The 25,585-nt window shown below is 48.3% G+C and overlaps 1 protein-coding gene and 1 long non-coding RNA gene across 2 annotated transcripts; one reads left to right on the top strand and one right to left on the bottom strand.

The window, feature by feature from the left end:
• Window positions 1-531: 531 nt before the first annotated feature.
• On the bottom strand, window positions 532-14,981 carry st3gal7 (ST3 beta-galactoside alpha-2,3-sialyltransferase 7). The gene is made up of 8 exons (XM_071409217.1): window positions 14,856-14,981; window positions 14,150-14,277; window positions 13,824-13,944; window positions 8,377-8,735; window positions 7,866-8,052; window positions 4,352-4,492; window positions 1,052-1,201; window positions 532-867 (listed from the first exon to the last, which is right to left on the bottom strand). The coding sequence occupies exons 2-8, from the start codon at window positions 14,269-14,271 to the stop codon at window positions 781-783; spliced, it is 1,167 nt and encodes a 388-aa protein (XP_071265318.1). The 5' UTR covers window positions 14,272-14,277; window positions 14,856-14,981; the 3' UTR covers window positions 532-780.
• Window positions 14,982-19,338: 4,357 nt separating this feature from the next.
• LOC139580480 (uncharacterized) lies at window positions 19,339-25,484 on the top strand. The gene is made up of 3 exons (XR_011676049.1): window positions 19,339-19,409; window positions 19,561-19,624; window positions 25,047-25,484. It is a non-coding gene; the product is annotated as an uncharacterized lncRNA (long non-coding RNA).
• Window positions 25,485-25,585: the final 101 nt, after the last annotated feature.

Genomic DNA, 25,585 nt, shown 5'->3' with positions numbered 1-25,585 from the left:
TGTGGGAGGTACTGTACTACAACGTGTTGAGGTTGGGGCAGGTTGTGGTAAGTAGTGCAGAGGTGGTCAATCTTTTGTTCTTACAGGCCCAGTGCAGTCAAAATTCTGTTTTCCCAGGGTTTTGTATCATATTGCTGATTAATCTAACTGTAAAAGTCTAAAAATGAGTTCAGTGTTATTTCCTGATAGTTGCTGGTTGAAAACACAATCTACACATGACCTTCTAATGAGCAGGTTTGTATGGGAGGGTGTTTCTGCTTTCCATGGTGGCGTCACCATGCAGTAAATTAGTTAATAGACCAATTAACAAAGAGAGTTCCAAACCTCTGCCAATAACAGCTAGTTTTCAGTTATCCCTCCCCACTCAGACCACTCCCAGATAGTCCTAGCTAAATTCTAGCTTGAGAAATATTTGTTTTGCCCATTTTTATTTAAATCTATTACAGTAAGGTCCTTAACTGTTACCCAGAAATGATTTGATATTGATATATAAACGGCTGCTTTGGACATTTAATATATAATAATGACATATGACATTTAGCAGACACTTTAATCCAAAGCGATTTACAGCAATGGGTAACATACATTTTTATAGTGCATAATATAGTAAATAATAATAGTACATTTTTCAACTAAGCATTGATTGGTTGAATCATCATGGTAGGAGAAGGAACCAGGGGTTGTTAAGAAAGGTCACTGGTTTGAATCCCCGTGCCGGCAAGGTGGAAACCTCCAACCACAACTGCTAGAACTGTGTCCATCCCTGGTACTGTCTCTCTGTCACAGCGCCCCTGTGAGGTCAGTCAAGACACCTGCAGCCACTAGGTCTCTGAGGAAGAGTTTCTCAGCGCTCACATCATGTACCACCTGGACAAAGACAATCAATACAGGAAGATACTTAAGAGACTTTAATTAGAAAAATATATAATTCAAAAGTGCTTCTCTGACCTGGACCTTACTAGTAGCAGAAGCTAACACATATTTTTATGGGAACAGCAAACAATCAGTGTTTGTCATTCTCTCTCCACTGCTCTTATATACTGTAGTGTACCTGGGCCTTGATGGCGTCCATACATAGACTCTCATAGTAGTGTAGTCTGGCACCGGGATGCTGCAGGTCATAACCAAACCCTGCCAGGCTCACCTCATCACACAGCTGTAGGGCCATCACCACCGCACTGGCACCTAACGTAGGAACCAACTAGAGAGAAGACAGGATGGTAATTAAGTGTTTATTAAGGCTAACTCGTGTTCAGACTACATCAATCTAAGAAGAAACACTTCGACCCAAATGTTAAAGCAAACCACATGGAGAGAGCCATTCAATTATTGAAACATTCATCCACTGGGTATGCATTTATACTGTACATGTACAGGAAACTGCCAAAATAAAGGAAACACCAACATAGTTTAAAAGTAGGGTGTTGGGCCACCACAAGCCATAACAGCTTCAATGCACCTTGGCATACATTCTACAAGTGTCTGGAACTCTATTGGAGGGATGCGACACAGAAATTCCATCATTTGGTGTTTTGTTGATGGTGGTGGACAACACTGTCTATGGTGCCGCTGCAGAATCTCCCATAAGTGTTCAATTGGGTTGAGATCTGGTGACTGAGATGGCCTTGTCATGTGGTTTACATCGTTTTCATGCTCCTCAAACCATTAATTGTCATCTTATAGGGGCATAGCCACGGTAGCCAAAATAATGGAAAAAACAATGGTCTGCACAGCGTTTTTAGACCCTAAGCATGATGGGATGCTAATTGCTTATTTAACTCAGGGACCACACCTGTGTGGAAGCACCTGCTTTCAAAATACTTTGTTTCCCTCATTTACTCAGGTGTTTCAGATATTTTGGCAGTTACCTGTATGTCCTTTAAAATTATTATGTTGCTGCATGTATCAGTACTAACCTTCCTCTGTTGCTGTGTGTATCAGTAGTAGTAACCTTCCTCTGTTGCTGTGTGTATCAGTAGTACTAACCTTCCTCTGTTTCTGTGTGTATCAGTAGTAGTAACCTTCCTCTGTTGCTGTGTGTATCAGTAGTAGTAACCTTCCTCTGTTTCTGTGTGTATCAGTAGTAGTAACCTTCCTCTGTTGCTGTGTGTATCAGTAGTAGTAACCTTCCTCTGTTGCTGTGTGTATCAGTACTAACCTTCCTCTGTTGCTGTGTGTATCAGTAGTAGTAACCTTCCTCTGTTGCTGTGTGTATCAGTAGTAACCTTCCTCTGTTGCTGTGTGTATCAGTAGTAACCTTCCTCTGTTGCTGTGTGTATCAGTACTAACCTTCCTCTGTTGCTGTGTGTATCAGTAGTACTAACCTTCCTCTGTTACTGTGTGTATCAGTAGTAATAACCTTCCTCTGTTGCTGTGTGTATCAGTACTAACCTTCCTCTGTTGCTGTGTGTATCAGTACTAACCTTCCTCTGTTGCTGTGTGTATCAGTAGTAGTAACCGTCCTCTGGTACTGTGTGTATCAGTACTAACCTTCCTCTGTTGCTGTGTGTATCAGTACTAACCTTCCTCTGTTGCTGTGTGTATCAGTAGTAGTAACCGTCCTCTGGTACTGTGTGTATCAGTACTAACCTTCCTCTGTTGCTGTGTGTATCAGTACTAACCTTCCTCTGGTACTGTGTGTATCAGTACTAACCTTCCTCTGTTGCTGTGTGTATCAGTACTAACCTTCCTCTGTTGCTGTGTGTATCAGTAGTAGTAACCGTCCTCTGGTACTGTGTGTATCAGTACTAACCTTCCTCTGTTACTGTGTGTAACAGTACTAACCTTCCTCTGTTGCTGTGTGTATCAGTAGTAGTAACCTTCCTCTGTTACTGTGTGTATCAGTAGTACTAACCTTCCTCTGTTACTGTGTGTATCAGTAGTAATAACCTTCCTCTGTTGCTGTGTGTATCAGTACTAACCTTCCTCTGTTGCTGTGTGTATCAGTACTAACCTTCCTCTGTTGCTGTGTGTATCAGTAGTAGTAACCGTCCTCTGGTACTGTGTGTATCAGTACTAACCTTCCTCTGTTGCTGTGTGTATCAGTACTAACCTTCCTCTGGTACTGTGTGTATCAGTAGTAGTAACCTTCCTCTGTTGCTGTGTGTATCAGTAGTAGTAACCGTCCTCTGTTGCTGTGTGTATCAGTACTAACCTTCCTCTGTTGCTGTGTGTATCAGTAGTACTAACCTCCCTCTGGTACTGTGTGTATCAGTACTAACCTTCCTCTGTTGCTGTGTGTATCAGTAGTAGTAACCTTCCTCTGTTGCTGTGTGTATCAGTACTAACCTTCCTCTGTTGCTGTGTGTATCAGTACTAACCTTCCTCTGTTGCTGTGTGTATCAGTAGTAGTAACCGTCCTCTGTTGCTGTGTGTATCAGTACTAACCTTCCTCTGTTGCTGTGTGTATCAGTACTAACCTTCCTCTGTTGCTGTGTGTATCAGTACTAACCTTCCTATGTTGCTGTGTGTATCAGTACTAACCTTCCTCTGTTGCTGTGTGTATCAGTACTAACCTTCCTCTGTTGCTGTGTGTATCAGTACTAACCTTCCTCTGTTGCTGTGTGTATCAGTACTAACCTTCCTATGTTGCTGTGTGTATCAGTACTAACCTTCCTCTGTTGCTGTGTGTATCAGTACTAACCTTCCTCTGTTGCTGTGTGTATCAGTACTAACCTTCCTCTGTTGCTGTGTGTATCAGTAGTAGTAACCTTCCTCTGTTGCTGTGTGTATCAGTACTAACCTTCCTCTGTTGCTGTGTGTATCAGTACTAACCTTCCTCTGTTGCTGTGTGTATCAGTAGTAGTAACCTTCCTCTGTTGCTGTGTGTATCAGTACTAACCTTCCTCTGTTGCTGTGTGTATCAGTAGTAGTAACCTTCCTCTGTTGCTGTGTGTATCAGTACTAACCTTCCTCTGTTGCTGTGTGTATCAGTACTAACCTTCCTCTGTTGCTGTGTGTATCAGTAGTAGTAACCTTCCTCTGTTGCTGTGTGTATCAGTACTAACCTTCCTCTGTTGCTGTGTGTATCAGTAGTACTAACCTCCCTCTGTTACTGTGTGTATCAGTATTACTAACCTTCCTCTGTTACTGTGTGTATAAGTAGTACTAACCTTCCTCTGGTACTGTGTGTATCAGTACTAACCTTCCTCTGTTGCTGTGTGTATCAGTAGTAGTAACCTTCCTCTGTTGCTGTGTGTATCAGTAGTAGTAACCGTCCTCTGGTACTGTGTGTATCAGTACTAACCTTCCTCTGTTGCTGTGTGTATCAGTAGTAGTAACCTTCCTCTGTTGCTGTGTGTATCAGTAGTAGTAACCTTCCTCTGTTGCTGTGTGTATCAGTAGTACCAACCTTCCTCTGTTGCTGTGTGTATCTTTGCAGTGCTAGGCCTGTCTTGTGCATGATCTCTGGGTTGAGTATCTGGATGTTCTCCGGCTTCAGAGGAATGTTCTCCACTACGTCTCTCCAGAACCACAGCTTGGACCACCAGCTCTAGACAACACAACCACAGGAAGCAGAACCAATTCAGAAACAGCTCTAGAACACAAACATAAACAGGATTGGGGAGTAATTGATTGCATGTAATCAGTTACATGTAATCTGATTAGAAAAAAACTAACTGTATTCATTTACGTTTACAAGCAAAAATTGTAATTTTTGTAATTTTATTTGTAATTGTATTACAATTGTAAAATTGTAATTGTATTGTAATCTGATTACAGATACTTTTGAAAGACGAGGTTATTACTTCTTGGAATTACTTGGATTACTTTTTAAATTCAGAAAGACTGTTTACGAAAATTAAATTCAAAGTGCAAATAGGATCATTTTGGTCATAAAGTCAGTCTCGTCTAAAACGGAGTTTAGAGTCTGAATGTGTCACAACGAGTAAATGAAGGTTAGTTTACAATTATGTTGTCACGACTTCCTCCGAAGTCGGTCCCTCTCCTTGTTCAGGCGACGTTCGGCGGTCGACGTCACCGGTCTTCTAGCCATCGCCGATCCACCTTTAATTTTCCATTTGTTTTGTCTTATCTTCCCACACACCTGGTTTCAATTCCATCAATTACATGTTGTGTATTTAACCCTCTGTTCCCCCCATGTCCTTGTCCGGTATTGTTTATTGTAAGTGCTTGTGCACGTTATGTCTGGTGTGCGTCGGGTTGTGTACCCATTTATTGATTGTTCTGTTTTCCGGTGGGTTTTTATTATTAAACTGCACCGTTGGAAACACAGTTTTTGCTCTCCTGCGTCTGACTTCTCTGCCGCCAGAACGCACCCCTTACATATGTCAACAATTCATACCCCCTTCTTGCCTATTAGCACGTGGTGGCACCGTGTTTTCTGGGAAAAGACTGGGCAACTTTGCTTTGCATGGCCCTGGTGGTAACCTAGTTGGCGCAAAATAAAGAAATGCCTGAAACTAGATCCCCTACATACTGGTCTGAAACTAGATCCCCTACATACTGGCCTGAAACTAGATCCCCTACATACTGGTCTGAAACTAGATCCCCTACATACTGGTCTGAAACTAGATCCCCTACATACTGGTCTGAAACTAGATCCCCTACATACTGGCCTGAAACTAGATCCCCTACATACTGGTCTGAAACTAGATCCCCTACATACTGGTCTGAAACTAGATCCCCTACATACTGGCCTGAAACTAGATCCCCTACATACTGGTCTGAAACTAGATCCCCTACATACTGGTCTGAAACTAGATCCCCTACATACTGGCCTGAAACTAGATCCCCTACATACTGGTCTGAAACTAGATCCCCTACATACTGGTCTGAAACTAGATCCCCTACATACTGGCCTGAAACTAGATCCCCTACATACTGGTCTGAAACTAGATCCCCTACATACTGGTCTGAAACTAGATCCCCTACATACTGGCCTGAAACTAGATCCCCTACATACTGGCCTGAAACTAGATCCCCTACATACTGGTCTGAAACTAGATCCTCTACATACTGGTCTGAAACTAGATCCCCTACATACTGGTCTGAAACTAGATCCCCTACATACTGGTCTTGACAAGAAGAAAATAATATTTTTCACTGTTCAACCAATCCAGTAAATGTAGAGGAGGAGTTAAGATGGAGTGTCGCCTTGTTAACGTCCGAAAGGGGAAGTTGTGTCACAGGCTCTCTTTCCATTTCCCCTGAAAACCGGAACACCCAGTTGTTGGGGACTCAGCAGAGGCGGGTGCAGATCTCTCCTTAGAGGACAAATGGAATGATTGAAAATGAACAAACCCCGCACACCCAGGGCAACGAACTCGCCCACTGGAAAGTCTTCCCTAGACAGTGGTTAGTACTTGCCCTTATCCACTCTATCCAAATATCCAGTGAAAATGGGCTTCCATAAAGTTGTTCAACAATCTTAGGCAGATGGCCAGGATATGGATTAAATCTGACTATGTTCTACTTGGGCTGTCAACCATCAAACCTGAGACTGGTGTGCTGTTGGTAAGGAGCTACATTTTGTTTATAGCTAGCTAGTTATAGCTCTCGAAAACGTTAGGCGCCATTCTGCCTTCTCCCTGTAGTTCTCAGCCATTAGCTTCGCCTACGACTGCCTCATGTGAACTACAGTCCCGACGCTGTTTTAACGTTTTGAAACATCAATAATCATTGCTTGAGATACAGCTTTCGAAACATTATGGCCCTTGCCTTTTATCAGCGAGAAAGAATCCTTCAAGTAAAATAAATACACTTATTGTAGCAGTATTGCAAAGATCCATCCAGCTATGGAGCCTCCATCTGACCAAACTACACTTCTGCTACACTTCCCAAGTTACACTTACATAGCTGTGCGGAGCATACTAGATAGCTAATTTGCACAATGGTCGCCTCTTGTCTTTCGTAAACAAACGCTGTAACATGGAGATCTGGCCATGTGGGAACACTAACCCTAACCCTATCAATCCGTGTATCAATTTAACCTTTTGTTTTTTGAAAATTCTATGAAATATAACGACCTTATGCTTCTAAAACCGTACCGCAAGCAATGTTCAGATTGAGCATCGGGGCTCTTAACAAAACTCCCCCGTACAGAAAACGCCTTCGTCCAATGACTCTTAAGTGTAATGTAATGGAACTGAGAGTCATGATCAAGGGCTAGCTAGCTACATGTCATTCTTTGATAGGCTAATGCCACTATGATACTAGGCTATAATACTGTGAAGTAACTAGCTAAATACATAGCCTCTCCTTAACATATAACGGGAGAGGAAGATTTGCATATCTAACATTGCACCTGAAGACAGGTTTGATACCTGCTAGCTAACGTAAGCTAGCTAGCTCATAATCAAGCAAACCTGACATGTTTTGATGCATGTTGTTGGCTTTCTTTCAATAATGTTTAAACTCAAACTGGCTGGCTACTGTCCTTGTAGGTTTTGATTGAATGGCAAAGACACACCCATGAAACAGCCACATCAAACCACACCCCCAACACAACTCTCGTTTGCCTACGCTCATGGCCGCTAGCATTTCCTAATGACCATTGATGAAAACAAGGCCAAATCAGGAAGTGCAGTTGACCTTTTAGTTTATTCCACCTGAGTGAGTCTGACAACAAGTCAGAGACCACTATGATAGCATACCAAATGCAGTAACTGAAAGTGCAGATTATGTTAGGGTAATCCAAAAGTTTTGTTACTGATAAAATCTTGGACAGGTAAGTAGTAACTGTAACGGAAAGTAACCTACCCAACCCTGTCCATGGACAGCAGAACGTATAAAAGCTACTTTAGAAGTAATTTTCTGTCTGCAAATCTGCACTAAAATTCCTCAAGCCACTGTGTCTCTGACAGGGAAACAAACAGACAAACAGGTAGTAAACACATTCCCACCAGAGGCTGTTTGGTGATGACAGACGTGAGCCAGTCCAGGTCCAGGCACTTGTAGACCACCAGGGTAACCAGGGAGGTGTGTCTGTACTCGTTGGGGGAAAGGGGAGCTCCCTCTGGGTACATCAGACGGACAGTGGTCCTGGAGCCTGCGTCCCTCTCAAAACCTGACACTGGGGCGTTGTTCATCCTGAGAGGACAGAGAAGAGTGTGAAGGGGAAGGAGAAAGAGGAGGGGAAGGAGGCGAGAGAGGAGAAGGAGGAAAACACAGCTTCAGACAATACAAATCTAATCCAGTATATCCCCTTAGTGACCAGGAGTGGTAGAGGTTAGTTTGGTTGCTTTGATGTATTTATTTTAGCAGTCTGGAAAACTAAAAACGAGATTGGTTATAATATCAGAAACAGACTATCACTTAGGTGGTACAGTAGGGGGTCATGGAAAATATTATCTGATTTAAAAATATGTAATTCTTTTACAATTACATTGATTGTATGTTTGATTGGTCATTCACCTGATGATGACATCATACTGGTCAATATGGGATCCCAGGTGGCTGCCATGTAGCACCCCTCCACTGCCCACCACCACACACCTCCTACAGCCCCCACCCCTACCTCTCCCCTCCAGGGATGGGGGCAGGCCTGGATGAGTTAGAGAGGCCAGGGCCCGAGCCACGCTCTCGTCACAGCCCTGGAGGCCCAGGGGAGGGGCCAAGTCCCAGGGAATACGCCTGTCTGCTGCAATCCCCGACTGGAGGAACACAGGGGTGTCCTGGAGGTCTGAGGAGGAGTCCAAGGACAGGAGACGAGACACACACCAGCCTGGATGGCAGGGCTGCACAAGCAGGGAGGCAGAGCGGTTTAGTAAGACCTGGAGGAGAGAGGAGAGAGGAGAGGGACGGGGAGTTTAGTAAGACCTGGAGGAGAGAGGAGAGGGGAGAGGGGAGAGAGACGGGGAGTTTAGTAAGACCTGGAGGAGAGAGGAGAGAGGAGAGGGGAGAGGGGAGAGGGACGGGGAGTTTAGTATGACCTGGAGGAGAGAGGAGAGAGGAGAGGGGAGAGGGGAGAGGGACGGGGAGTATAGTAAGACCTGGAGGAGAGAGGAGAGGGGAGAGGGGAGAGAGACGGGGAGTTTAGTAAGACCTGGAGGAGAGGGGAGAGGGGAGAGGGGAGAGAGACGGGGAGTTTAGTAAGACCTGGAGGAGAGAGGAGAGAGGAGAGGGGAGAGGGGAGAGGGACGGGGAGTTTAGTATGACCTGGAGGACAGAGGAGAGAGGAGAGGGGAGAGGGGAGAGGGACGGGGAGTTTAGTAAGACCTGGAGGAGAGAGGAGAGGGGAGAGGGGAGAGAGACGGGGAGTTTAGTATGACCTGGAGGAGAGAGGAGAGAGGAGAGGGGAGAGGGGAGAGGGACGGGGAGTATAGTATGACCTGGAGGAGAGAGGAGAGAGGAGAGGGGAGAGGGGAGAGGGGAGAGGGACGGGGAGTTTAGTATGACCTGGAGGAGAGAGGAGAGAGGAGAGGGGAGAGGGGAGAGGGACGGGGAGTATAGTATGACCTGGAGGAGAGAGGAGAGAGGAGAGGGACGGGGAGTTTAGTATGACCTGGAGGAGAGAGGAGAGAGGAGAGGGGAGAGGGGAGAGGGACGGGGAGTATAGTATGACCTGGAGGAGAGAGGAGAGAGGAGAGGGGAGAGGGGAGAGGGACGGGGAGTATAGTATGACCTGGAGGAGAGAGGAGAGGGGAGAGGGGAGAGAGACGGGGAGTTTAGTAAGACCTGGAGGAGAGAGGAGAGAGGAGAGGGGAGAGAGGAGAGAGGAGAGGGGAGAGGGACGGGGAGTTTAGTAAGACCTGGAGGAGAGAGGAGAGAGGAGAGGGGAGAGAGGAGAGAGGAGAGAGGAGAGGGACGGGGAGTTTAGTAAGACCTGGAGGAGAGAGGAGAGGTGAGAGGGGAGAGAGGAGAGAGACGGGGAGTTTAGTAAGACCTGGAGGAGAGAGGAGAGGGGAGAGGGGAGAGAGACGGGGAGTTTAGTAAGACCTGGAGGAGAGAGGAGAGGGGAGAGAGGGGAGAGGGACGGGGAGTTTAGTAAGACCTGGAGGAGAGAGGAGAGGGGAGAGGGGAGAGGGGAGGGAGACGGGGAGTTTAGTAAGACCTGGAGGAGAGAGGAGAGGGGAGAGGGGAGAGGGGAGAGGGGAGAGGGACGGGGAGTTTAGTAAGACCTGGAGGAGAGAGGAGAGGGGAGAGGGGAGAGGGGAGAGGGACGGGGAGTTTAGTAAGACCTGGAGGAGAGAGGAGAGGGGAGAGGGGAGAGGGGAGAGAGACGGGGAGTTTAGTAAGACCTGGAGGAGAGAGGAGAGGTGAGAGAGGGGAGAGGGACGGGGAGTTTAGTAAGACCTGGAGGAGAGAGGAGAGGGGAGAGGGGGGAGAGGGACGGGGAGTTTAGTAAGACCTGGAGGAGAGAGGAGAGGGGAGAGGGGAGAGAGACGGGGAGTTTAGTAAGACCTGGAGGAGAGAGGAGAGGGGAGAGGGGAGAGGGGAGAGGGACGGGGAGTTTAGTAAGACCTGGAGGAGAGAGGAGAGGGGAGAGGGGAGAGAGGAGAGAGGAGAGAGGAGAGGGACGGGGAGTTTAGTATGACCTGGAGGAGAGAGGAGAGAGGAGAGGGGAGAGAGGAGAGAGGAGAGAGGAGAGGGGAGAGGGACGGGGAGTTTAGTAAGACCTGGAGGAGAGAGGAGAGGGGAGAGGGGAGAGAGACGGGGAGTTTAGTAAGACCTGGAGGAGAGAGGAGAGAGGAGAGGGGAGAGAGGAGAGAGGAGAGAGGAGAGGGACGGGGAGTTTAGTAAGACCTGGAGGAGAGAGGAGAGGGGAGAGGGGAGAGAGGAGAGAGGAGAGAGGAGAGGGACGGGGAGTTTAGTAAGACCTGGAGGAGAGAGGAGAGAGGAGAGAGGAGAGAGGAGAGGGGAGAGAGGAGAGAGGAGAGAGGAGAGAGGAGAGGGACGGGGAGTTTAGTAAGACCTGGAGGAGAGAGGAGAGAGGAGAGGGGAGAGAGACGGGGAGTTTAGTAAGACCTGGAGGAGAGAGGAGAGGGGAGAGAGGAGAGAGGAGAGAGGAGAGGGACGGGGAGTTTAGTAAGACCTGGAGGAGAGAGGAGAGAGGAGAGGGGAGAGGGGAGAGGGACGGGGAGTATAGTATGACCTGGAGGAGAGAGGAGAGAGGAGAGGGGAGAGGGGAGAGGGACGGGGAGTATAGTATGACCTGGAGGAGAGAGGAGAGGGGAGAGAGGAGAGGGGAGAGGGGAGAGGGGAGAGAGACGGGGAGTTTAGTAAGACCTGGAGGAGAGAGGAGAGAGGAGAGGGGAGAGAGGAGAGAGGAGAGAGGAGAGGGACGGGGAGTTTAGTAAGACCTGGAGGAGAGAGGAGAGAGGAGAGGGGAGAGGGGAGAGAGACGGGGAGTTTAGTATGACCTGGAGGAGAGAGGAGAGGGGAGAGGGACGGGGAGTTTAGTATGACCTGGGGAGAGGGGAGAGGGGAGAGGGACGGGGAGTTTAGTATGACCTGGAGGAGAGAGGAGAAGGGAGAAGGGAGAGGGGAGAGGGACGGGGAGTTTAGTATGACCTGGGGAGAAGGGAGAGAGGAGAGGGGAGAGGGGAGAGGGACGGGGAGTTTAGTATGACCTGGAGGAGTGGGGAGAGGGGAGAGGGGAGAGAGACGGGGAGTTTAGTATGACCTGGAGGAGAGAGGAGAGGGGAGAGGGACGGGGAGTTTAGTATGACCTGGGGAGAGGGGAGAGGGGAGAGGGACGGGGAGTTTAGTATGACCTGGAGGAGAGAGGAGAGGTGAGAGAGGGGAGAGGGACGGGGAGTTTAGTAAGACCTGGAGGAGAGAGGAGAGAGGAGAGGGGAGAGGAACGGGGAGTTTAGTATGACCTGGAGGAGTGGGGAGAGGGGAGAGGGGAGAGAGACGGGGAGTTTAGTATGACCTGGAGGAGAGGGGAGAGGAACGGGGAGTTTAGTATGACCTGGGGAGAGGGGAGAGGGGAGAGGGACGGGGAGTTTAGTATGACCTGGAGGAGAGAGGAGAGGGACGGGGAGTATAGTATGACCTGGAGGAGAGAGGAGAGGGACGGGGAGTATAATATGACCTGGAGGAGAGAGGAGAGGGACTTGGAGTTTAGTAAGACCTGGAGGGGAGAGGAGAGGGAAGGGGAGTTTAATAAGTCCTACAGCACAGACTAGAGTAAGAGAAATCAGTTCATCACAAGAAAGCAGTTTAATACACCCAACACGCACCCAAATATATAGTTGAAGTCGGAAGTTTACATACACTTAGGTTGCAGTCATTAAAACTCGTTTTTCAAACACTCCACAAATTTCTTGTAAACAAACTATAGTTTTGGCAAGTCGGCTAGGACATCTACTTTGTGCATGACACAAGTAATTTTTGCAACAATTGTTTAAAGTCAGATTATTTAACTTTTAATTCACTGTATCACAATTCCAGTGAGTCAGAAGTTTACATACACGAAGTTGACTGTGCCTTAAACAGCTTAGAAAATTCCAGAAAATTATGTTATGGCATTAGAAGCTTCTGATAGGCTAATTGACATAATTTGAGTCAATTGGAGGTGTACCTGTGGATGTATTTCAAGGCCTACCTTCAAACTCAGTGCCTCTTTGACATCATGGGAAAATCAAAAGATATCAGCCAAGACCTCAGAAAAACAATTGTAGACCTCCACAAGTCTGGTTCATCCTTGGGAACAATTTCCAAACGCCTGAAGGTGCCACGTTCAACTGTACAAACAATAGTACACAAGTATAAACAGCATGGAAACATGCAGACGTCATACCGCTCAGGAAGGAGACGCGTTCTGTCTCCTAGAGATGAGCGTACTTTGGTGCAAAAAGTGCAAATCAATCCCAGAACAACAGCAAAGGACCTTGTGAAGATGCTGGAGGAAACAGGTACAAAAGTATCTATATCCACAGTAAAATTAGTCCTATATCGACATAACCTGAAAGGCCGCTCAGCAAGGAAGAAGCCACTGCTCCAAAACCGTCAGATAAAAAACAGACTACGGTTTGCAACTGCACATGGGGACAAAGATCGTACTTTTTGGAGAAATGTCCTCTGGTCTGATGAAACAAAAATAGAACTGTTTGACCATAATGGCCATCGTTATGTTTGGAGGAAAAAGGGGGAGGCATGCAAGCCGAAAACACCATCCCAACCGTGAAGCACGGGGGTGGCAGCGTCATGTGGTGGTGGTGCTTCGCTACAGGAGGGACTGGTGCACTTCACAAAATAAATGGCATCATGAGGCAGGAAAATTATGTGGATATATTGTAGCAACATCTCAAGACATCAGTCAGGAAGTTAAAGCTTGGTCGCAAATGGATCTTCCAAATGGACAATGACACCAAGCATACTTCCAAAGTTGTGGCAAAATGGCTTAAAGACAACAAAGTCAAGGTATTGGAGTGGCCATCACAAAGTCCTGACCTCAATCCTATAGAAAATGTGTGGGTAGAACTGAAAAAGCGTGTGTGAGCAAGGAGGCCTACAAACCTGACTCAGTTACACCAGCTCTGTCAGGAGGAATGGACCAAAATTCACCCAACTTATTGTCTGAAGCTTGTGGAAGGCTACCCAAACATTTGACCCACGTTAATCAATTTAATGGCAATGCTACCAAATACTAATTGAGTGTATGTACACTACTGACCCACTGGTAATGCAATGAAAGAAATAAAAGCTGAAATAAATGACTCTCTCTACTATAATTCTGACATTTCAAATTCTTAAAATAAAGTGGTGATCCTAACTGACCTAAAACAGGGAATTTTTACTAGGATTAAATGTCAGGAATTGTGAAAAACGGAGTTAAAATGAATTTGGCTAAGGTGTATGTAAATGTCCGACTCAACTGTATGTATTCATGTGCTTTTGTGTGTGTTCAGTACCATGTCAGTGTGTTGGTTGTCGTTAGCCCCTAACAGAGGGTCTGAAGTTATAAGAGCAGGGACCAGGATAGCAGAGTAGCATCCCACCAGCAGCACTAGACTCAAGGCTAGGTTGTTAGTCCTGGAATAAAATGGATATACGTGAATCACACACACACACACACACACACACACACACACACACACACACACACACACACACACACACACACACACACACACACACACACACACACACACACACACACACACACACACACACACACACACACACACACACACACACACACACACACACACACACACACACACACACAGAGCCATACCTGCTGAGTAGCATCTCCCTGGTGTCAGGTGTAACTGTAGCAGGTGTTATCTCAGTGAAGTCAGCATCAGGAGAGCTGTAGTCATCTGGTTCCTCCACACTATGGTGTTTCAGAGTCACCATGCTGACCTGGGGTCAGACCAGGGAAAGGTAGGATCAGGATTGGGGTTGTGGCTAGGGTTAGGGTTCAGCCAGATTGTGGCCATGCAGCAGGGGTGGCAGGTAGCTTTGAGATTAAAGCGTTGGGCCAGTGACCGCAAGGTTTTTGGTTCGAGTCCTGGAGCTGACATTGTGAAAAAAGTTGTTGCTGTGCCCTTGTCCCCAACTTCTCCAGGGGTGCTGGACCTCGGGGATTCTGGCTGTGACCACATTCCCGGCGGGTGTCTCAGTGAGAGTTGGGCTATGCAATAAATTTATTTACATTACAGGGCAAAAATAAACACCCTTCAAATTATTATAGGGTTAGTGTCACACCAGGAAAGGCTAAGGATGAGATCCTACTTTTCTGTGCTTGTCCTGAAATCCATTAAAACTATCCACACCAAGACATTGACAATACTGACTGAACGTTGCTGTTGCTAGCTAACTCCACACAGCCACTAGTAAACTTAATGAAGACATATCTCAGTGACAAACTTGGCTAAATGAAGGTTGAATAGAACAATTCAAAATATTTTATATAATAAAAATACAACAAAAATACCTACCTAAAGACTAGGGGCTCAGAGATGTTAGAGAAAGTCTGTAGACAGCAGTCGTCTGTGGTGTTCGTCTTCTGTCCTCCATGCTCTGGTGACGAACAAGAAGGCAAATTGCTATAATTTAGATAAAATGGCTGCCACACTAAACTGAAGATGTCCCTAACCGCTGATCTAAGGTCAGTTTTGCGTTTGTACTACTTGTGATAAACGTGAAGATTAAGGTGAGGGTGAGCTGATTCTACATCTGTGTCAGAGAGCGTGTAATGCTGTTTATGCACCAGTGAACTCTGCCTCCTCCTTCCTAACTGAAAATTAATAATTCACCTACTGTTACACAGTAAGACGGTCAGGCTCACAGGAACAACAGCCAGTGTGTGTGTGCGTGTCGTTGGAAAATTGAGGATGTGCACCTGTGTGTGTGTGTGTGTGTGTGTGTATGCTAAAGTACACTACCGTTCAAAAGTTTGGGGTCACTTAGAAATGTCCTTGTTTTTTAAAGAAAAGCACATTTTTGGTCTGTTAAAATAACATCAAATTGATCAGAAATACAGTGTAGACATTGTTAATGTTGTAAATGACTATTGTAGCTGGAAACGGCAGATTTTTTATGAAATATCTTCATAGGCGTACAGAGACCCATTATCAGCAACCATCAGCAAATGTCACGTTCTGACCTTAGTTCCTTTTTTATGTCTTTGTGTTAGGTTGGTCAGGGCGTGAGTTGGGGTGGGTAGTCTATGTTCTTTTTTCTATGTTGTTATATTTCTGTGTTTGGCCTGGTATGGTTCTCAATCAGAGGCAGCTGTCGATCGTTGTCTCTGATTGAGAATCATACTTAGGTAGCCTGATTTCCCCATTTTGGTTGTGGGTGTTTGTTTCCTGTTTAGTGTTTGTTTCACCTTTCAGAACTGTTTCGTTTTCTCCTCGTTGTTGTTTTATCTAGTGTTTCATATTTTAATTAAATAGTATGAATACTTACCACGCTGCACCTTGGTCCTCTTCTCCTTCTCCCGACGACGTGCGTTACAGAAACACCCACCAACAAAGGACCAAGCAGCGTGGGAACATGGACTCCTGGACATGGGAGGAAATTTTGGACGGCAAAGGATCCTGGGCACAGCCAGGGGAGTATCACCATCCGAAAGAGGAGCTGGAGGCAGCTAGAGCGGAGCGGCGCCACTACGAGGAATTGGCGCGAGGTAACGGGCACGAGAGGCAGCCCCAGAATTTTTTTTGGGGGGGGGGGGGGCACACGGGTAGATTGGCGGACTCCGGTAGGAGACCTGAGCCAGCTTACCGTGGCGAGAGAGTGACTGGGCAGGCACCGTGTTATGCGGAGAAGCGCAAGGTGTCCCCAGTGCGCACACATAGCCCGGTGCGCTACATCGCAGCTCCTCAAATCGGCCGGGCTAGAGTGGGCATTGAGCCAGGAGGGGTGATGCCGGCTCAGCGCATCTGGTCTCCAGTGCGTCTCCTCGGCCCGGGGTATACTGCACCAGCCCTACGCACAGTGTCTCCAGTTCGCCAGCACAGCCCAGTGCGGCCTGCTCCAACTCCCCGCACTTGCCGGGCTACAGGGGGGATCCAGCCAGGACGAGTGGTGCTAGCTCTGCGCTCGAGACCGCCAGTGCGCCTCCACGGTCCAGTGCATCCGGTGCCTCAGCCAAGGACAATGCCTCCTGCATGTCTCCCCAGCCTGGTGAGTTCTGTGCCTGTGCTAAGCACTAACCCTCCTGCATGTCTCCCCAGCCTGGTGAGTCCTGTGCCTTCTCCCAGAGCCAGGCCTGTGTGTCTCTCCACTCCAGTGATAATCCATGGCACAAAGCCTCCAGTGATAATCCATGGCACGAAGCCTCCAGTGGTGATCCATGTCAAGAAGCCTCCAGTGATGATCCATGGCACGAAGCCTCCAGTGATGATCCAGGGAACGAAGCCTCCAGTGATGCTCCATGGTACGAAGCCTCCTGTGATGATCCATGGCACGAAGCCTCCAGTGATGATCCATGGCAAGAAGCCTCCAGTGATGATCCATGGCACGAAGCCTCCTGTGATGATCCATGGCATGAAGCCTCCTGTGATGATCCATGGCACGAAGCCTCCAGTGAGGATCCATGGCACGAAGCCTCCAGTGAGGAGTTATGGCACGATCGCTCCAACGAAGGAAGCTAGGCCGGAGCCTCCAGCGTCGCCCTCTAGTCCGGAGCCTCCAGCGTCGCCCTCTAGTCCGGAGCCTCCAGCGTCGCCCTCTAGTCCGGAGCCTCCAGCGTCGCCCTCTAGTCCGGAGCCTCCAGCGTCGCCCTCCGGTCCTGAGCTGCCAGAGCCGCCTGTCAGTCAGGAGCTGCCAGAGCCGCCTGTCAGTCAGGAGCTGCCAGAGCCGCCCGTCAGTCAGGAGCTGCCAGAGCCGCCCGTCTGTCAGGAGCTGCCAGAGCCGCCCATCTGTCCTGAGCTGCCAGAGCCGCCTGTCAGTCAGGAGCTGCCAGAGCCGCCCGTCAGTCAGGAGCTGCCAGAGCCGCCTGTCAGTCAAGAGCTGCCAGAGCCGCCCGTCAGTCAGGAGCTGCCGGAGTCGCCCGTCAGTCAGGAGCTGCCGGAGTCGCCCTTCACTACGGCGCTGCCGGAGTCGCCCTTCACTACGGCGCTGCCGGAGTCGCCTTTCACTACGGCGCTGCCGGAGTCGCCCTTCACTACGGCGCTGCCGGAGTCGCCCTTCACTACGGTGCTGCCGGAGTCTCCCGCCTGTCCGGCGCTGCCGGAGTCTCCCATCTATTTGGGGCCCGCTGCAAGGGTCCCCAGTCCGAGGTCGGCGGCGAGGGTCGCCGATCCAAAGGCGCCACTTAATCCCACCCAGACCCTCCTCTATAGGTTCAGGTTTTGCGGCCGGAGTCTGCACCTTTGGGGGGGGATACTGTCACGTTCTGACCTTAGTTCCTTTTTTATGTCTTTGTGTTAGGTTGGTCCGGGCGTGAGTTGGGGTGGGTAGTCTATGTTCTTTTTTCTATGTTATAGTTCTGTGTTTGGCCTGGTATGGTTCTCAATCAGAGGCAGCTGTCGATCGTTGTCTCTGATTGAGAATCATACTTAGGTAGCCTGTTTTCCCCATTTTGGTTGTGGGTGTTTGTTTCACCTTTCAGAACTGTTTTGTTTTTTCCTCGTTGTTGTTTTGTCTAGTGTTTCATATTTTAATTAAATAGTATGAACACTTACCACGCTGCACCTTGGTCCTCTTCTCCTTCTCCCGACGACGTGCATTACAGCTAATCCAAGTTTATAGTTTTAAAAGGCTAATTGATCATTAGAAAACCCTTTTGCAATTATGTTAGCACAGCTGTTGTTCTAAATAAAGAAGCAATAAAACTGGCCTTCTTTAGACTAGTTGTGTATCTAGCTTCATTAAATAGTGCCCGCAAAACACCAGTCTCAACGTCAACAGTGAAGAGGTGACTCCGGGATGCTGGCCTTCTAGGCAGAGTTCCTCTGTCCAGTGTCTGTGTTCTTTCGCCCATCTTAATCTTTTCTTTTTATTGGCCAGTCTGAGATATGGCTTTTTCTTTGAGGACTAGTGAGGCCTAGTGAGGCCCCTCTAGTTTGTTTCTCAAACTAGAGGGGCCTCCCACTCCTCTTTCTATTCTGGTTAGAGCCAGTTTGCGCTGTGCTTTTCTTTCAAAAACAAGGACATTTCTAAGTGACCCCAAACTTTTGAACGGTAGTGTATGTACAGAAATATGGGGCCATCTAAACAAATGTAATAACTTTTGTGTATGCCTTTTTACATTGATCCGTCTGAGCACGAAGGCATGCTCATATTGAGGCTTGTTCTGTGCACTGCTCTCGGCCCATGTGTTCTGGTGATGTCACACACACAGCCCAAGTAATAACTATTTGTATTTACTGCTCTCTAATGTCCTCTTAACCTGAGATTTATATCAATCACCATGACTCATCCTACTGGATGACACATTTATTACATGTCAGATAAGTAGCATGCTCTGGTGGTGGGCTGCTCAGTATGTTAGCCTGACCTTTGCTATCTGCTGCTTTTCAAAAGTGTGCATGTGAAAGGGTGGTGTGCTGTGTGGGGGGGGGGGGGGGGGGGTCGGGGAACTGTGGACAACATTTGTAACATACAAAGGCTTTTGTAACAGACTGATAAACCTACTGATATTTGTGTCAAACTGTATCCACAAAGGACGGTATGCTTCACGGTATGAGCCTTGCCGATATTTACAAGGTATCACTTGACGCACTTATAAATAACGTAATCATCCAAAACTGTGTGTTTACAGGCCTGGAGTCTGGAGGCCTTGTAAAACGACAGCTAACAGGGCTGGCATAGGGGCAGGGTAAAACTAAGAGCTCGTGGAACGAATGCACCCTGTGCTCATGACTCTAGAGTGTGTGTGTGTGCGTGTGTGTGTGTGTGTAAGGGGTCGGGGGGGGGTCACACACGCTCCAGGTCTACTAGGGTTTCACAATGCCCCTGGTGAGCCTGGCATTCCAATCAGGAAGTATAAGACCATCCGGACTGCCACATCCCAGCTGGTAACCAACCGGTCCCCTGAGCAGGTTATACTGACCTTTAGACAGACAACCTGTTTGCTATTCAGCTGTTAGAACTGTTAGATGTAAATTGGAAGTGAGAATTGTGAAGTTGTTTCAACCACAGGTTGTTTTTCTGTCGTTTTGTTTCCATTTCAACCCTGAACGGACACCTCAGTATGGAGGAGGATGTGCAGTGGGCTACCAATGTGACAGCAGAACTGGACCTCAAGAAGTCTGAGGTAGGGGGAAATGATCACTTATTTAGCAAGTTTTAAATTCAAGATGCATTCTAGTTGTCATGTTTTGTCTTTGATCATGTCTTGTCCCTGTGCTTCCCTCTGCTGGTCTTATTAGGTTCTTTCTCTTTCTCTCTCTCTATCGTTCCGTTCCTGCTCCCAGCTGTTTCTCATTCTCCCTACGACCTCATTTACTCTTTCACACCTGTCCCCTGTTTTGCCCTCTGATTAGTGTCCCTATTTCTTCCTCTGTTTTCCGCTCCTGTCCTTGTCGGATTCTTGTTTGATGTTTGCTGTTCCTGTGTCCTTGTTTCGCCCTGTCGTGTTCTTTGCCTTCTTCAGATGCTGCGTGTGAGCAGGTGTCTATGTCAGCTACGGCCAGTGCCTTCCCGAAGCGACCTGCAGTCTGTGGTCGCGTCTCCAGGCGTTCCTCTCTATTGACGAGAGGATTTCAGTTTCCTGTTTTGGATTACCATTGATTATATCCAGGAGAATCATTATTTGTTTAATACTGGAATAAAGACTCTGTTACTATTACGTCGCTTTTGGGTCCTCATTCATCAGCATAACAGAAGAATCCGACCAAGATGGACCCAGCGACTATGGATTCTCTCAACACTGCCGTCGAGTTCCAGGGAGCAATGCTCGGCAGACACGAGCAGGAATTGTTTGCTGCTCGTCATGCCGTTGAGACCCTGGCCGCTCAGGTCTCCGATCTCTCTGGACAGTTTCAGAGTCTTCGTCTCGTGCCACCAGCTACTTCCTGGTCTTCCGAGTCTCCGGAACCTAGGGTTAATAACCCACCATGTTACTCTGGGCAGCCCACTGAGTGTCGCTCCTTTCTCACCCAGTGTGATATTGTGTTCTCTCTCCAGCCCAACACGTACTCAAGAGAGAGAGCTCGGATCGCTTACGTCATATCACTCCTTACTGGTCGGGCTCGGGAGTGGGGCACAGCTATCTGGGAGGCAAGGGCTGAGTGTTCTAACGATTATCAGAACTTTAAAGAGGAGATGATACGGGTTTTTGATCGTTCAGTTTTTGGGAAGGAGGCTTCCAGGGCCCTGGCTTCCCTATGTCAAGGTGATCGATCCATAACGGATTACTCTATAGAGTTTCGCACTCTTGCTGCCTCCAGTGACTGGAACGAGCCGGCGTTGCTCGCTCGTTTTCTGGAGGGACTTCACGCTGAGGTTAAGGATGAGATTCTCTCCCGGGAGGTTCCTTCCAGCGTGGACTCTTTGATTGCACTCGCCATCCGCATAGAACGACGGATAGATCTTCGTCATCGAGCTCGTGGAAGAGAGCTCGCGTTAACGGTGCTTCCCCTCTCCGCATCTCAACCATCTCCTCCCACCGGCTCAGAGACTGAGCCCATGCAGCTGGGAGGTATTCGCATCTCGACTAAGGAGAGGGAACGGAGAATCACCAACCGCCTTTGCCTCTATTGCGGTTCTGCTGGACATTTTGTCATGTCATGTCCAGTAAAAGCCAGAGCTCATCAGTAAGCGGAGGGCTACTGGTGAGCGCTACTACTCAGGTCTCTCCATCAAGATCCTGTACTACCTTGTCGGTCCATCTACGCTGGACCGGTTCGGCTGCTTCCTGCAGTGCCTTGATAGACTCAGGGGCTGAGGGTTGTTTTATGGACGAAGCATGGGCTCGGAAACATGACATTCCTCTCAGACAGTTAGGGAAGCCCACGCCCATGTTCGCCTTAGATGGCAGTCTTCTCCCCAGTATCAGATGTGAGACACTACCTTTAACCCTCACAGTATCTGGTAACCACAGTGAGACCATTTCCTTTTTGATTTTTCGTTCACCTTTTACACCTGTTGTTTTGGGTCATCCCTGGCTAGTATGTCATAATCCTTCTATTAATTGGTCTAGTAATTCTATCCTATCTTGGAACGTTTCTTGTCATGTGAAGTGTTTGATGTCTGCTATCCCTCCTGTGTCTTCTGTCCCCTCTACTCAGGAGGAACCTGGTGATTTGACAGGAGTGCCGGAGGAATATCATGATCTGCGCACGGTCTTCAGTCGGTCCAGAGCCAGCTCCCTTCCTCCTCACCGGTCGTATGATTGTTGTATTGATCTCCTTCCGGGGACCACTCCCCCTCGGGGTAGACTATACTCTCTGTCGGCTCCCGAACGTAAGGCTCTCGAGGATTATCTGTCTGTTTCTCTCGACGCCGGTACCGTGGTGCCTTCTTCCTCTCCCGCCGGAGCGGGATTTTTCTTTGTTAAGAAGAAGGACGGTACTCTGCGCCCCTGCGTGGATTATCGAGGGCTGAATGACATAACGGTTAAGAATCGTTATCCGCTTCCCCTTATGTCGTCAGCCTTCGAGATTTTGCAGGGAGCCAGGTGCTTTACTAAGTTGGACCTTCGTAACGCTTACCATCTCGTACGCATCAGAGAGGGGGACGAGTGGAAAACGGCGTTTAACACTCCGTTAGGGCATTTTGAATACCGGGTTCTGCCGTTCGGTCTCGCTAATGCTCCAGCTGTCTTTCAGGCATTAGTTAATGATGTACTGAGAGACATGCTGAACATTTTTGTTTTCGTTTACCTTGACGATATCCTGATTTTTTCACCGTCACTCGAGATTCATGTTCAGCACGTTCGACGTGTACTCCAGCGCCTTTTAGAGAATTGTCTCTACGTGAAGGCTGAGAAGTGCGCCTTTCATGTCTCCTCTGTCACTTTTCTCGGTTCTGTTATTTCCGCTGAAGGCATTCAGATGGATCCCGCTAAGGTCCAGGCTGTCAGCGATTGGCCCGTCCCTAAGTCACGTGTCGAGTTGCAGCGCTTTCTCGGTTTCGCTAATTTCTATCGGCGTTTCATTCGTAATTTCGGTCAAGTGGCTGCCCCTCTCACAGCTCTGACTTCTGTCAAGACTTGCTTTAAGTGGTCCGGTTCCGCCCAGGGAGCTTTTGATCTCCTCAAGAAGCGTTTTACATCCGCCCCTATCCTTGTTACTCCTGACGTCACTAAACAATTCATTGTCGAGGTTGACGCTTCAGAGGTGGGCGTGGGAGCCATTCTGTCTCAGCGCTTCCAGTCTGACGATAAGGTCCATCCTTGCGCTTACTTTTCTCATCGCCTGTCGCCATCGGAACGCAACTATGATGTGGGTAACCGCGAACTGCTCGCCATCCGCTTAGCCATAGGCGAATGGCGACAGTGGTTGGAGGGGGCGACCGTCCCTTTTGTCGTTTGGACTGACCATAAGAACCTTGAGTACATCCGTTCGGCCAAACGACTTAATGCACGTCAAGCTCGTTGGGCGTTGTTTTTCGCTCGTTTCGAGTTCGTGATTTCCTATCGTCCGGGAAATAAGAACACCAAGCCTGATGCCTTATCCCGTCTCTTTAGTTCTTCTGTGGCTTCTACCGACCCCGAGGGGATTCTCCCTGAAGGGCGTGTTGTCGGGTTGACTGTCTGGGGAATTGAGAGACAGGTAAAGCAAGCACTCACTCACACTGCGTCGCCGCGCGCTTGTCCTAGTAACCTTCTGTTCGTTCCTGTCTCTACTCGTCTGGCTGTTCTTCAGTGGGCTCACTCTGCCAAGTTAGCTGGCCACCCCGGCGTTCGGGGTACGCTTGCTTCTATTCGCCAGCGGTTTTGGTGGCCTACTCAGGAGCGGGACACGCGTCGTTTCGTGGCTGCTTGTTCGGACTGCGCGCAGACTAAGTCAGGTAACTCTCCTCCTGCCGGTCGTCTCAGACCGCTTCCCATTCCTTCTCGACCATGGTCTCACATCGCCTTAGACTTTATTACCGGTCTGCCTTCGTCTGCGGGGAAGACTGTGATTCTTACGGTTATCGATAGGTTCTCTAAGGCGGCACATTTCATTCCCCTCGCTAAGCTTCCTTCCGCTAAGGAGACGGCACAAATCATCATTGAGAATGTGTTCAGAATTCATGGCCTCCCGTTAGACGCCGTTTCAGACAGAGGTCCGCAATTCACGTCACAGTTTTGGAGGGAGTTCTGTCGTTTGATTGGTGCTTCCGTCAGTCTCTCTTCCGGGTTTCATCCCCAGTCTAACGGTCAAGCAGAAAGGGCCAATCAGTCGATTGGTCGCATTTTACGCAGCCTTTCGTTTCGAAACCCTGCGTCTTGGGCAGAACAGCTCCCCTGGGCTGAGTACGCTCACAACTCGCTTCCTTCGTCTGCTACCGGGCTGTCCCCGTTTCAGAGTAGTCTTGGCTACCAGCCTCCTCTGTTTTCGTCCCAGCTCGCCGAGTCCAGCGTTCCCTCCGCTCAGGCTTTTGTCCAACGTTGTGAGCGCACCTGGAGGAGGGTCAGGTCTGCACTTTGCCGTTACAGGGCGCAGACTGTGAGAGCCGCCAATAAACGTAGGATTAAGAGTCCTAGGTATTGTCGCGGTCAGAGAGTGTGGCTTTCCACTCGTAACCTTCCCCTTACGACAGCTTCTCGCAAGTTGACTCCGCGGTTCATTGGTCCGTTCCGTGTCTCTCAGGTCGTCAATCCTGTCGCTGTGCGACTGCTTCTTCCGCAACATCTTCGTCGCGTCCACCCTGTCTTCCATGTCTCCTGTGTCAAGCCTTTTCTTCGCGCCCCCGTTCGTCTTCCCTCCCCCCCCCCCGTCCTTGTCGAGGGCGCTCCTATTTACAAGGTACGGAAGATCATGGACATGCGTTCTCGGGGACGTGGTCACCAGTACTTAGTGGATTGGGAGGGTTACGGTCCTGAGGAGAGGAGTTGGGTTCCATCTCGGGACGTGCTGGACCGTTCGTTGATTGATGATTTCCTTCGTTGCCGCCAGGGTTCCTCCTCGAGTGCGCCAGGAGGCGCTCGGTGAGTGGGGGGGTACTGTCATGTTTTGTCTTTGATCATGTCTTGTCCCTGTGCTTCCCTCTGCTGGTCTTATTAGGTTCTTTCTCTTTCTCTCTCTCTATCGTTCCGTTCCTGCTCCCAGCTGTTTCTCATTCTCCCTACGACCTCATTTACTCTTTCACACCTGTCCCCTGTTTTGCCCTCTGATTAGTGTCCCTATTTCTTCCTCTGTTTTCCGCTCCTGTCCTTGTCGGATTCTTGTTTGATGTTTGCTGTTCCTGTGTCCTTGTTTCGCCCTGTCGTGTTCTTTGCCTTCTTCAGATGCTGCGTGTGAGCAGGTGTCTATGTCAGCTACGGCCAGTGCCTTCCCGAAGCGACCTGCAGTCTGTGGTCGCGTCTCCAGGCGTTCCTCTCTATTGACGAGAGGATTTCAGTTTCCTGTTTTGGATTACCATTGATTATATCCAGGAGAATCATTATTTGTTTAATACTGGAATAAAGACTCTGTTACTATTACGTCGCTTTTGGGTCCTCATTCATCAGCATAACACTAGTAGTAAATAGGTAACATGTCATTGTGTTATCATAAACAACAATGGTGTATTAAAAATCCTTCCCCCAGGACACTTCAACGGGTGACTATCCAGGAAAACAAATGAAAGGGAGCACTCTATTGATATGGCGAGTGGGACACTTACCTGCGAGGCTGTATACTTTCTGTGCCTCACACCTTTTCCTAACCAAGGCTCTAATGAAGATGGGTGGGAGCATCAAGGCTGAATCCGAATCATGACATAATAGACAAATGTTTTACATTGAGAAAGTTGCCTGAGAGCTGAAATAATGGCATCATATTTAGCCACAGATGAGTATCTAAAGGTCCAATGCAGCCTTTTTTATCTCAATATCAAATCATTTCTGGGTAACAGTTTGTTTTCAATTAAAATGGTCAAAAATAAACAAAAATAGCTTCGAAGCTAATTTCTCAAGCAAGAATTATGCTAGGACTGATTAAGGAGGGGAAAACTGGAAACGATCTGTTATTGGCAGAGAGGTTTGGAACTCTCTTTCTAATTGGTCTATTAACTAATATACAGCATGGTGATGTTACCATGGAAAGCCAAAACTCCACCCCACCAAAACAGGCTGACATTTCAGGAG

This window comes from Salvelinus alpinus, chromosome 7 (assembly GCF_045679555.1).
Source record: "Salvelinus alpinus chromosome 7, SLU_Salpinus.1, whole genome shotgun sequence".
Lineage (NCBI taxonomy): Eukaryota > Metazoa > Chordata > Actinopteri > Salmoniformes > Salmonidae > Salvelinus > Salvelinus alpinus.
Note: the sequence above shows the minus strand (reverse complement) of the source record. Positions and strands in the feature narration are given on the sequence as shown.